The sequence below is a fragment of the Lipotes vexillifer genome, unplaced genomic scaffold (assembly GCF_000442215.2).
Source record: "Lipotes vexillifer unplaced genomic scaffold, Lipotes_vexillifer_v1.1 scaffold1088, whole genome shotgun sequence".
Taxonomy (NCBI): domain Eukaryota; kingdom Metazoa; phylum Chordata; class Mammalia; order Artiodactyla; family Lipotidae; genus Lipotes; species Lipotes vexillifer.
In genome coordinates, this window is record NW_006779738.1 from 1,027,200 (window position 1) to 1,041,074 (window position 13,875).

At 45.8% G+C, this 13,875-nt stretch overlaps 1 protein-coding gene and 1 non-coding gene across 4 annotated transcripts in view; both read right to left on the reverse strand.

The window, feature by feature from the left end:
* Nucleotides 1-13,875, reverse strand: part of ACTN2 (actinin alpha 2) — an 80,505-nt gene that overhangs the window by 10,533 nt on the left and 56,097 nt on the right. For all 3 annotated transcript variants that reach the window (XM_007452936.1, XM_007452937.1, XM_007452935.1), the window contains 5 exons: nt 12,002-12,149; nt 9,981-10,131; nt 5,807-5,915; nt 4,002-4,142; nt 1,667-1,849 (listed from right to left, as the gene is read on the reverse strand). In XM_007452936.1, coding sequence (XP_007452998.1) covers nt 1,667-1,849; nt 4,002-4,142; nt 5,807-5,915; nt 9,981-10,131; nt 12,002-12,149 — 732 coding nt within the window. The remainder of the gene's footprint in view (nt 1-1,666; nt 1,850-4,001; nt 4,143-5,806; nt 5,916-9,980; nt 10,132-12,001; nt 12,150-13,875) is intronic.
* On the reverse strand, nt 11,755-11,826 carry TRNAE-UUC (transfer RNA glutamic acid (anticodon UUC)). The gene has a single exon. It is a non-coding gene; the product is annotated as a tRNA-Glu (tRNA).

The following is a 13,875-nucleotide window of genomic DNA, read 5'->3' on the forward strand; positions in this document are numbered from 1 at the left end:
CCCCTGCATCGGCAGGCGGACTCTCAACCACTGCGCCACCAGGGAAGCCCTTTAATAACTATTTTTAATGTAATTTATTTCCTTTGTAACCTTAAATATTTTTTATGAATTTACACATATTATTATCAGAAGGGATCCATGGGCTTCCCTGACTACCAAGTGGATCCAAGACACAAAAAAATTTGAGAACCCCTGCCAGTTTCAGGAGCTGAGTCCTATATGATATTGGACCACAGGAAAGTATCCTACCCTGCCTACATCTTTTCCATTCCATTCACACCCTGTGATTTACACTTTAATGCTATGTCTCAGTTCTTTTTGAATCTGCAGACAAAAGAGGTACTTCAAGAAGGCTTTTCTGTGTGTTGGCAAAACTGCTGCTAAAGACATTATTATTCAATGTTCCTTTTACAAAACTCCCTCTGGCAAATTTTGCTTTATAACTTAGTGACAAGAGAAAAGTTTGTTTCACTTTTAGAAATGACACATTTCCTTTTTTTTTTTTTTTTCAAGGAAACTACTTAGCTCAACACGTTTCACTACGGGTGTCAGAAGAACAGAGCTAATTTTAAGGTCAAACACAATAACTAATTATGGTCTCTCAGATGAACACTCTCTTTCCCATACCTGGTTTTTTTTTTTTCCTCTTTGCATCGTTTATAACTAAATGATTGCTGAATGTGTGTTTTTATAGCAAGCCACCTCAAATGCACGTGGTGGACTTCTTAAAGACTGTGTAGCAGCATACTAAGATGATGGTGCCTCAATTTAAACATGAAAATAAATCTTTCTTAAGAATGAGACAAAAAGGCTCCAATGATCCCATTGGACTATAATTAAGTCTGTACGGTTTCCCAAAATATAAGAGGCAGCAAATTAGCAGGAAGTCCTTTGGTTCCCCAGATACAGTTTTCTAAGTAATTTTCCCACATTTAAAATTCACACACACTTGGGACATGTCTATCCCCTATTCTAAAAATTCTTTAAAGAAGTACCAGTGGTAAGCCGATTCCATCAAATTTTCAGTTGGGGTTTTAAAAATAGTTTCCTTTATGGTATTAGTATCATAACCTGTACTGAGTTTGCCAACATTGATAAGGTTTTCCTTAAGGACAATCATTTCTACTTTCTTTCCTTACAAATCACAGAAGCTGCTGAATGGACTTAAGAGTATAACATATTTCATCTGTTAAAAACCACAAGCCCAAAATAGAGTCGAGTGCTAAATCCCACTCCACCAGACCAAGATTTAACTTAATTACAGTTTCTGCTCTCCCAGAAATGGAATCTTAGTCAATCAGTCATCTGGGTAGACCCCTTCCCTCCCCTAAAGGAAAGTAACTCTGCAATAACCAATCTGCTTTTTTTTGGCCAGATAACTTCCCTGTTCCTACTCCCTTCTGCCTATAAAAGCCTTTCATTTTGTTCAGCTCCTTGGAGTCCCTTTCTGCCAGCTAGACTGGATGCTGCCCAATTCGAATCGATTTTTGCTCAAACACTTAAAATTGTTACTATGCCTCAGTTTCTCTTTTAACATGTCTATGAAGACAACCCTGATCATGAGGCAACGTCACGCAGTCACTCTAACTCCCCCAGGGCTTCACCTCTTCCCTCCACCTCAGCTTCGAGAACGCCAGACTCGCCCCCTCCCTCCTCAGTCGCCCACCTTGTCCCACTTGGACCGGATCTCGTCCACGGTGACAGTGCTACAGGGGTTGCTCGAGCTGATCCTGATGCTGTAGCTCTGGATCACCTTCTCCACCTCGTTCTGGATGGCCAGGATGGACTGCCGCTCGCCGTCGGCCTCGGGCAGCGTGGCCTTGAACTGCTCGTGGGCGGTGATCAAGCTCTAAGCCAGAGACAGAGCGAGAAAACCCGACTTACTTCAGTGTGAATTTTACAGGCTTGCTGTTCCCTTCAGCACGCGTATAAATGACTTTATAACTGCAGGAATTTCCAGTGGAAGACAAATTCTAGATGTCTTAGAAAAGCTATCTGGTGCACAAAAGTCAAGTTCCTCGAAAAGGGAAAAAAAGATCTCCTGATGACTCCTTGGTGGCTAATAATCCAAAGTCTTCAAAAAATAATTGTTTTCTTTTTTAAAAATTATGTTTGGGGCTTCCCTGGTGGCGCAGTGGTTGAGAGTCCGCCTGCCGATGCAGGGGACACGGGTTCGTGCTCCTGTCTGGGAAGATCCCACATGCCGCGGAGCGGCTGGGCCCGTGAGCCATGGCTGCTGAGCCTGCGCGTCCGCAGCCTGTGCTCCGCAACGGGAGAGGCCACAACAGTGAGAGGCCCGTGCAACGCAAAAAAAAAAAAAAAAAAAAATTATGTTTGATTTCATCATATATGATTCCCAGCTATTGTTTAGGTCTTACTCGCCACTGACATACAGAACTTAAATCAGGGCTTCCCTGGTGGGGCAGTGGTTAAGAATCTGCCTGCCAACGCAGGGGACACGGGTTCAAGCCCTGGTCCGGGAAGATCCCACATGCTGCAGAGCAACTAAGCCCGTGCGCCACAACTACTGAGCCTGCGCTCTAGAGCCCGCGAGCCACAACTACTGAGCCTGCGTGCCACAACTACTGAAGCCTGTACACCTAGAGGCTGTGCTCCGCAACAAGAGAAGCCACCGCAATGAGAAGCCCGCGTACCACAACAAAGAACAGCCCCCGCTCACTGAAACTAGAGAAAGCCTGCGCACAGCAACAAAGACCCAACACGACCAAAAAAAAAAAAAAAAAGTGTGGCTGTGTCCCAGTAACACTTTAAAAAAAAGAACTTAAATTAGTTGCCCTTTCTAATGACCAGGTTTACCTATAGCCCAAGAAAAGAACCTCACATTTGCTGCCTTTATACCTAAAGATCACCAGGAAGCACATCCCTTTCTCCAAAAGAAAAGGCCACAGAAACCAACTCCTTCCCCTCAGGCTTTATAAAACCTCCACTTAACAGCCCTATACCCTTGGACCCTAAAGTATAAGACAGCAGCCCTTTATACTCAGCTGTAGGAAGGTGCCACGTGGACCACCCTCCAGGGCGAAGCTAACACTTAGTTCAGATGCTACAACAGATCAGCTGCTAGCACACCTTTCACTAAACAGAGAAACCACTTCATGCATCAAGTATAGCTTCCAAGGCATACTTAGACATCTCACTTATTCCAAAAATAAATGGTTTTAGGTTGCCAACCTCTGCTTAAGTAAGAGTCTATGCAAGAAACAGCATCACAGCCTCTTTCAGAAGACAAAGGCAATGTTCAACAAATTTCTTTCCTCCTACACCCGGGTGCAAACCCTTCTAAAATGCTCCTTGGCAGGGAGATATGGGGTCAAATCCCAACCTTCAGTATCTCCTTTACATTTGGATTCTTTTCGATGACCTATCTATTTTACAGAAAAAAGAGAATCTGAAAGTATTTTCTCTATATTCCATTATACGTCAAATTCAGTATACAATGGTCTCTAATATATCGGGTCCTGGCTATTGGAGAGGAACGCTCCTCCCTAACTCGATCACTTAGAGGTCTTATGTACAATCTGAAGCTCCAGCAAAAATCAAAAGCAGAACATTTTGGATGGTGGGAAGCAGAGGGTACCGATTTGTGGCTTCTTATGCTTTATGATCCGGCAAAACCCTATAGATCTTAATGAGGGGTAATATGCAAACATTTGCAAAGTAGTTAACTCAGCAGCCAATAAACTCATAACTTGCTGTGACTAACTCCAAGAGCATATGTCTATCTTGCTCATGATTCCACATTCCATTTTAAAGAACAGACCCTTTTAGATGTAGTCACCATTATCTGGCTGATGTTAATTTAGTTGCATTAAAGAGTGGTATACACATTTTTAAGCTAAAGGCCAAAGGGTAATATGGGTTTTCTAACCACATTTTTTTTTTAACTTAAAAAATGAAACAAAACCAAAAAGAGAACTCAAAGTTTTTAAAATTACAATTCATTTCTGGTACAGTGAGAGCACAGAGCTGGCTTCAGTTACCTGGATTTCCTCAATGCTGTGGACAATAAACATGTCTTGCAGATCCTCCATGGCGCCTTCCATCCAGTTGTTGAAAGGAGCGGCTCTCTTGGCAAACTCCAGGTGAAGCTGATCGATGGTTTCCAGCAATTTCTCAGTTCTCTGGAGATCAAATAGAAACCAGTGTTATCATAGGTTAAATCATAAAAATTCTCTGAACATGTAAAGATGCACTCCAGAGCAGTAAACTATTATCTGTTTGTTTCTTTTTTTTATGTATTTATTTTATTTTTTTTTTTGCTGTGTTGGGTCTTCGTTTCTGTGAGAGGGCTTTCTCTAGTTGTGGCAAGCGGGGGCCACTCTTCATCGCGGTACGCAGGCCTCTCACTATCGCGGCCTCTGTTGTTGCGGAGCACAGGCTCTGGATGCACAGGCTCAGTAACTGTGGCTCACGGGCCCAGTTGCTCCGTGGCATGTGGGATCTTCCCAGACCAGGGCTCGAACCCGTGTCCCCTGCATTGGCAGGCAGTTTCTGAACCACTGAGCCACCAGGGAAACGCTATCTGACGTTTTGATGGTCACAATCCTCTCACCACTAGCTTGTGTATACAAAAGATGAACTGATGTTCAAATGATTAGGCCGAGCCCTGCAGGTCTCCGAAGTGCCTTCTGAATCAGAAGTGGATTTAACAACATCCAGAGTCACACTGTTCTGAAAGTATTTGAAATACTCTTACCACATGCTACTCTTTTGAAAACTGAGAATCCGCATAGGGTATATAGGCACTTGCTTTCAGCTAAAGCAGTACTTTGTAAGTTATAGGACCTGATTCCCTAACCGTGCTGGTTCACAGAAAATTCACGGTATCTTCCTCATTTTATAATCAACAGTGTGCCTTTCCCAAAAGTCGCCTAGAGAAGACAGAAGGAACTACAGTTCCATATTCTTAAATCCTCATTCAGGATTTCACACAGAGACCCTCTTTGCCTTTCTGAGCATATGAAAGCACAAGGCTTCAAGCCACCGAGAATGGTACTACGTGCGTCCTATGGCAGAGAAGGCGGGGAGCTGGCACGAAAGCATCTGGTATCTTCAAGTCTTCCATAATTAGATTCATTTTTCCTCCTGTTCTAAAATATTTGAGCTGTCTCTGTTATATGCCTGGTCCTTCCTTTCTCTCAGCCTTTTTCTTTAGGTGGATATGTTAACAGCTGGCTGGCATCCAGGAAGCTTGGTATCACATGTGTTAAAAGTTTCATCAGAGTCAGGGTGAAAAGACTCAGAAAACTGCTAACTGCTTCTTTCTGTCACGTCGTCTGAGTCTTCCGTGGTGAGAGACGATGAGGTTCAGCTAAAAACCAGCTGTTTCTCCAGGCCTTATACTTGAACAAGGCCAAATTCATCCTGATTCTGTTTCACATCCATTTTTCCTTACTGCAACATGTGTTGCCATTTTCCCTTTGCACATCTCAACTTCCGTTCCTCCTGATTTCCTGACTCATTCACGGCTCAATTTACTCTCAGATATAAGGACTCTGGGGAATTATCTGCCATTACTACTTCACACAAAATGAGTTTATACTGTTATCTCATTACTACTGGACTTTCGTTTCTTTAATTCAAAAGGATGCGTCACTGCCGTACGGATAACTTTCCAGTTCCCTCTTTCTCCGACTTTTCATGTTCTCTGTAGAAGCTCCTTTCACTAGATAATCTGTTTCGATTTATACACACCATACCACAGAAAAACAAAGTTAGTAACAGTGACTTACTGAAAGAGCCCCTATTAAAAGAGTTCGTACCAACAGGTGGCTTGGAGACTCACCTCCAGGGCCTCTCTCCTCTTCTGAGTGAGTGTTCCCAGCCTGTCCCACTGGTCACAGATTTTCTGGCACCGATCATTGATGTTCACAGCATCGTGATAGTCCAGTTCACTATCAGAAGGGAAGATAAAGATTGACTTTCCCAGATGACGTGAAGAAAAGTGGACATGGGCTCAAAATAAACAGAGGATAATTAAAAAAAAAAAAAAAAAGATCTGATGGGGAACTGGCAGGGTAGTTCAGGGTTTTGTTCATCATCACCGTCGCAAACATGATCACTATTCCCTTACAGCACGAGAAGAATTAGTAAAAAAAACTCTTGGTGGTCAACAGATTTCTAAACAGAGAGAAACGCTTGTCTTCTCGACACCGCAGGCCAACTCTATTCTCCCTTTGTTTTCTTGGCCAGGCCTCCGGAGTGCATTATTTTTAAGTGGTGACGTACCTGTAAATGAAGCCAAGAATCTGACCTGGAGGACAGTCCCAGGGGCTGTGCTGAAGCCACGGTGATGGGAACATCAAATGAGTCATGCGGGAGGGAGGGAGGGATCAGCTTGCACCGCACTGTGTCCTTGGCTGCCCTCAAAGGGCACGGGGCTGGATGGGGCACCACGTCCAGGAGGGGCACTGGGCCGCTGAGCCTGGCAGGACAGAGTCCTTCCTCTTCTGGCAAAGATTCCAGCTCGTCTTATGCCATTCGTGCTAATGAAAGCCTGTCCAGTTCTTAAGAACAGCTTTCTACATACACACACTTCACTAATTGAGATGGACTGAGATTCTGTGCTTATTATTATAACCAGGTAACCAAAAACCAACCAAAATACACCAGCAATGTGCACAGCCTTGAACACAAAGTGAAAAGGCCATGGCCCTTCAAAATGCAACTATTAAAGAACAGAAAGCTTTCAAAAACAAAAACCTAGGAACCGTCTACTGATCCACAATGGAGACATCAACACTCATCTCTCCGTGGTTATCTTTAGGGTATACATTTTTCCGTCTTCTCTAATTCATACGTACTAGCTCCACACCTACTTGCTTTCAAGGACTTAGGGTTTGCATAACTGTGCATACTATTTTCATTTATTTCTTTTATTATTTTTTTTATAAATTTATTTATTTTTGTCTGCGTTGGGTCTTCGTTGCTGCACGCGGGCTTTCTATAGTTGCAGTGAGCGGAGGCTACTCTTCGTTGGGGTGAGCAGGCTTCTCATTGCAGTGGTTCCTCTTGTTGCAAAGCACGGGCTCTAGGCATGCAGGCTTCAGTAGTTGCGGCACGCAGGCTCAGTAGTTGTGGCTCACGGGCTCTAGAGTGCAGGCTCAGTAGCTGTGGTGCATGGGCTTAGTTGCTCTGCGGCATGTGGGATCTTCCCAGACCAGGGCTTGAACCCGTGTCCCCTGCATTGGCAGGTGGATTTTTAACCATTGTGCTACCAGGGAAGCCCTATTTTTATTTTTTGTACTTTAAGAACTGCACAAACACGTTCGTTATTTTAGAAAAGGTAAAAAGGAAAGGGAGACTAATAACAGTAAGATGAGCACAGCTTTAAATTCTGTGGTTCCTCTCTTGACTGTGTAAAGAAATACGCATTGAGGATAACCGAGAATAATAATAATATAAAATTATTACTTAAATTTTAAGGGCAACACTTAAAACCATTCCAAATTACTTATGGGAGCTATGATAGAGCATTAAATTGCTTGAGTTTCTCCCCCTTATTTTATTTGTAATTGTTAACAAGCAGCCAAACGGCCAACATGCAAGAAGCATGAGAAATAAGAGTAAGGCCACAAATACAGTGAACAAATTAATATGAAGACCACAAATAATTAAGAATATATTTAGGCAAGGCCGAATAGGAAGATACTCTTAAAAGAGGCCATCTCTGTTAATTAAGGCATTTGCTCTGGTTAAGAGTGAGCAACATGGGGGTGCTAAAATGTAACATATCATAATAAACATTTATTATTGGTTGTTTAAAGTTATCATTATGTGACAGGCTCTAAAAATTGTGCAAATATATCCGTGGTTATAACGAGAGACAGAGAAGTAGGGAATGAAATTCTGTATTTATCAAACGAAGCAAGGATCTTAAAAAAAAAAAAAAAAGCAAAAAAAAAAAAAGCTTAGAAACACTGCAGGGAGGCCCCTCTCCCGGAGGGTGGCCACAGCCAGAGGCAGCACCACCTGGACCAGCAGGACCTACAACTCCCACTGGGTAAACCAGCCTGGGCTCAACCTCATGCTAGCTCGTCCCATAAAATAAAAAGCATGAAAAAGAAATAGCACTTATTTGATGACAAAGAAAAGTGGGGCCTTAATGTTTCTTCTTTCAGAGGTGTCTTGTTTTTGGTTTCTGGGCAGGCAACGTGGTCCCGTCTCCTGCACCCAGGCCTGGGTGAGGCCACCTTTGCGAGCCGTGCTCTGTCCTGTTACTTGTTTCTCATCCTCTTGGATATGAAGCTGCCTGTGCTGGGGCTGGGGGTGCTGCCCGATGGGAGGACATAGGGATACTACCACAATCAAAGCACCAGAGCGGAAGTCAGTGCATCTCTTTAAAAAAAAAAAAAAAAAGGGCTTCCCTGGTGGCACAGTGGTTAAGAACCTGCCTGCCAATACAGGGGACACGGGTTCGGGCCCTGGTCGGGGAAGATCCCACATGCTGCAGAGCACCTAAGCCTGTGCGCCACAACTACTGAGCCCGCGCTCTAGAGCCCGTGAGCCACAACTACTAAGCCCATGCACCGTAACTACTGAAGCCCACGCACCTAGAGCCCATGCTCTGCAACAAGAGAAACCACTGCAATGAGAAGCCCACGCACTGCAACCAAGAGTAGCCCCCGCTGGCTGCAACAAGAGAAAGCCCGCGGCCGCGTGCAGCAACAAAGACCCAACACAGCCAAAGATAAACAAATAAAATAAATAAATATATTTTTTTTAAAAAAGGACCTTTTTTTTTTTTTTAGATTCCACATATAAGTGATATCATATGATATCTGTCTTTGTCTGGCTTACTTCACTTCTTCACTTAGTATGATAATCTCTAGGTCCACCCATGTTCCTGCAAATGGCATTGTTTCATTCTTTTTTTTTTTCTTTTTTTGCGGTACACGGACCTCTCACTGCTGTGGCCTCTCCCATTGTGGAGCACAGGCTCTGGACGCACAGACTCAGCGGCCATGGCTCACGGGCCCAGCCGCTCCACGGCACGTGGGATCCTCCCGGACCGGGGCACGAACCCGTGTCCCCTGCATCGGCAGGTGGACTCTCAACCACTGCGCCACCAGGGAAGCCCTGTTTCATTCTTTTTTATGGCTGAGTAGTAGTCCATTGTATATATGTACCACATCTTCTTTATCCATTCATCTGTCAATGGACATCTGTCAATGGACATTTAGGTTGCTTCCATGTCTTGGCTACTGTAAATAGTGCTGCTATGAACACAGGGGTACATGTATCTTTTTGAATTTTAGTTTTCTCCAGAAATATGCCCAGGGATTGTAGGATCATATGGTAGCTCTATTTTTAGTTTTTTAAGGAACCTCCGTACTGTTTTCCATAGTGGCTGCACCAATTTACATTCCCACCAACAGCGTAAGAGGGTTCCCTTTTCTCCACACCCTCTCCAGCACTTATTATTTGTAGACATTTTGATGATGGCCATTTTGACTGGTATGAGTTAGTACCTCACTGTAGTTTTGATTTGCATTTCTTTAATAATTAGCAATGTTGAGCATCTTTTCATGTGCCTGTTGGCCATCTGTATGTCTTCTTTGGAGAAATGTCTATTTAGATCTTCTGCCCATTTTTTGATTGGGTTGTCAACAAGGACCTACTGTATAGCACAGAGAACTGTACTCAGTATTTTGTAATGACCTAGAAGGGAAAAGAATCTGAAAAAGTATATATATGTATAACTGAATCACTTTGCTGTACATCTGAAACTAACAAACACAACACTGTAAATCAACTATATTTCAATTAAAAAAACAAAAAAAAACAGGACCAATCCCATCACAGGGTCCTCTGGCTTGGTTCTATTGATACATCTACGACAGGACAGGAAAGGCAAGCTCCCCTGCCCCTCCCTGGGAATGCCTGGGGAAGCTCTCCACCAAGTCCTCGCTTGGACCCAGGGCTCAATGTCAGCACTGGCACCCACACAGAGCACGTACTTGAGCTCCTGTGCGATGGCCGCGATCTGCTCCACGCGGTCCTGGTGTGCCGCCAGGTCGCTCTCGAATGCCTCGTGCTTCCGCAGCAGAGCCCGGACTTCGGTCAGAGACGCCGACTCATAATCCTTCTGCAGCAAGATCTGCTCTTTGCCTGCAATGGTTGTAGCAAGGGAGTGTGAGTGCTGTCACACTTCAGCCTCTATGCAAAGTCCTGGGTGATTCCAGAGAACCAAGAGGAGGAAAGAGGGATAGCCCCGAGAGGCAGAGGCCACATTTCAACTGGAATTCAGGCTGTCATTCTGCTAAGGCCCCGAGTCCCTCTGTGTTCTGAAAGCTCGTGTCTACAAATACAGGGCGGAAAGCACACTGAGCACTTTCTAAATAACAAGTCTGTGATAAACCTAAGAAACAAGTATCTGACTTTCCCGTGAGATGCTCAGTTAAGTTAGTAATTATTAGCTCACAGAAATTACCTGGGATTATTAGGTAAAACACTTGTACTCTATTTGTCTGCCCATGGGCTCAACCTTTACTCCAATTCTTTTTGTTTGAAAGCTTTATTTTTTTAATGTGGTTAAATGAAGCTTGTGATTTTTTTTTTTTTTTTTTGGCAGTACGCGGGCCTCTCACTGCTGTGGCCTCTCCCGTTGCGGAGCCCAGGCTCCGGACGCACAGGCTCAGCGGCCATGGCTCACGGGCCCAGCCGCTCTGCGGCATGTGGGATCCTCCCAGACCGGGGTGCGAACCCATGTCCCCTGCATTGGCAGGCGGACTCTCAACCACTGTGCCACCAGGGAAGCCCCCAGCTTGTGATTTTTTATGTAGTAACATTAGAAAAATTTCTCTCTGAAACTCCACCTATTTCCCCACAAATACTTCCTAAGTTAAGCAACTGCTGTGGTTATAACTGGACCCATTTTTATTCCCTGGTTGATGACCTTTAAGAATTTAATTCCACAAAGCTAGACATGGAAAGCAAATGTTCATATGTTTAATGATGACAACACAGCACTTACCATCTGCCAGATACCAATTTTACTACTTTATAAATACAAACTCATTAAGTCTTCATCAAAACCCTGTGAGGGAGGTATGATTGTTATTCCACTTTGGAGAGGACGCTGAGGCCCTGAGAGGTGAGAATGCATCCAAGGCCCACAGCTGGGAAGTACCAACTGCATGTCTGTGCCTGTGACCGTCTCGCTGAGCAACGCCGACAATCAAGCAGCAAGACAGCAAAAGGGACCCAAGGGATGAGGGGAACCTCCCTGCCCTTTCTCGAAATAGATTAGCATGTGATGAGGTGAATGTTTTGTTCTTTAACCTCAGCAAACAGCAGAGCCAAAAAACAATATCATGACCATAGTATCAGGGCCATGGAAACAGGTATGTCTGCAAGGCCTGAAAGGAGTAGATGAATCTAAGTGAAACAAAGGAGTTAAGACTATAGAAAATCACACCTCGTATTCTTCCTTTCCAAGCAGATTTTCTAAGTGGGCAATTATGTTGCTTTGCGGCACTTAATAAACCTTCTATCAGCAGAAGCTAGTGTCTGGGCCAGGGCTGTCTGACCCGCAGTTAGGGAATAAACAGATGCTTGTGGAATCAGATAGAAGAAAGCGGGGGAGTCAGGAGGAGGCGGATACCTATGCAGGTAAGTGTGGGAAGAACGCATTGTGAGTCCTGTTTTATAAAAACATCCATCTTCATACCCACCTCCTTTTTTTTTTCTTTCTTTTTTTTTGGCTGCGCCACGCTGCTTGCGGGATCTTAGTTCCCCAACCAGGGATTGAACCCGGGCCACGGCAGTGAAAGCGCCGAGTGCTAACCACTGGACCACCAGGGAATTCCCCACACCCACCTCTTGAAGAACCGCAGTACCTGGGACAGCAGACGAGAGAGGGGCGAGGGCAGCTGCCCGCAGGGTCACAGGCGCCAGGGACAGTGGTCACTGCACATGGGGCTCTGTCCATAGCTCAAGCCCGATTCTCCAGGAGCCCCACCGCATCCTGTGGACTCACCGTAGGCCCAGGTTTCGTGTGTGGACGCCTTCTGCCGGAACTTCTCTGCCAGGTGCTCCACGCGCTCCAGCCTCCGGATCTCATTCAGCAGCCATTCCTCGTAGCCCTTCTCCGCCTGCTCCAGCCGCTGCCAGGCGCCCGCGATGTCCTGGGATGGGTGGGGACCGGCGAAGGCGCATCCATTACGCTCTGGCCTCCTGGGCCTCTCTACGAATCCCCTCCACCACGTCCAACAGTGTTTTCCTTTGTGTCTTCTTGTCTTTACCTCACCCCTGTGCCTCCACACCCGCCCCAAATAGCCATTCAAATGTTTTGGCTTCTAAACGTCTTCATTACCACTGCACCGTTTTAGAACTAAGATCACGGTTCTCATCAGCGAACATTTAACCTGATGCTTCTCCGGATGTGGACAAAGGCTAACGGGGCTTTAATTTTCTGGCTATGAGAAGATGAAGCCTCACAGTGCTCAGCCCAAAATGACTCTGACTCAGCGACTGGGTTCAGTCAGCCATTAACTGTTTCCCCGGCATCACGCACATGCCAGGCACAGTGAGAGCCTTGGATATAAGAGTGAACAGCACCTGTAAAGTTCCCTGGGCCCCTGTGCAGCTTTCATGATTGTTGGGGTAGAAAGACATTAAATAAGGCGCTCAACAACAAGTGTAATTCCTATTTCCGATAGCGATACACTCTGAAGGAAAAACAAATCACGATGCTGATGAGAGCACAGTCGGGGCAGTTCCTTTAGGCGGGTTCCTGAAAGGAGACCCCTCTAGGACGTGGCACTGGAGCCCAGACCTCACTCATGGAAAAGCCAGGTATGGGATGAAGTGGGGGACGAGCTAAAGGCCCGAGGAGGGGGTGCGCTCCCCGTAGGGGAAGGACTACAGCAGGCGCAGCGGTCGCATAGTGGGTGAGGGGTAGAGCAGCCAGAGACGTGGTCAGCTGGGTGGCCGTGGGGTCAGACCACATCAGATCCCAGATAAGGAATCTGGATCTTATTCTAAGTATTTCGGGAAGTCACTGGAGGGTTTTGAGAAGAAAGGAGACACGCTCTGATTTATATTTTAAAAAGATGACGGCAGCTGCTACGTAGAGAATGCATTTTAGGGGAAAAAGAACAAGAAAAGCAAGTGAGAGGGTTACTGCAAGGTCGGAGAGACACTGGTGGCTTAGCAGAGGCGACAGCAGCTGAAGGGCTGCTCAGACTTAAGATATAATCTGGATGCAGAGCCAGTGGCACTGGCTGAGGAACCAGGTACAAGAAAGGGACACAGTAGGAGGATCAGTGATGACACCTGGGGTTGGGGCTTTAGTAACTTAGGGGATGGTGATGCTATTTACTAAGACAGAGATCACTGCGGGAGGACTCTTGGATGTTAGGTTTTGAGGCATCCGAGCGGCTCTATGAACCTGGAACTGGGGGAGAAATCAGAGCTGAAGATGTAAACTTTGGGAGGTGTGGCCATTACAGCTGGTAGTTAAAGCCACGGGCCTGGATGAGGTCACCTGCAGGTGTCAAGACAGAGAAGAAGGTCAGCATCCCTGTACCCACAAACCATCCACCTACAGCCCGGGGACAGGAGGAGGCAAAGCCGTGAACAGCGACGGGAAGGACTCGGTGGTCAGGTGGGAGGAACTCAGCTAAGTTCAAGGGTGGAAGGAGTTTCAAAAAGAAGGCCATGGTTACAGCTACAGCGAACATGAAAATAAAAGTGACCACTAGGGGGCTTCCCTGGTGGCGCAGTGGTTGGGAGTCCGCCTGCCGATGCAGGGGACACAGGTTCGAGCCTCGATCCGGGAAGATCCCACGTGCCGCGGAGCGGCCGGGCCCGTGAGCCGTGGCCGCTGAGGCTGCGCGTCCGGAGACTGTG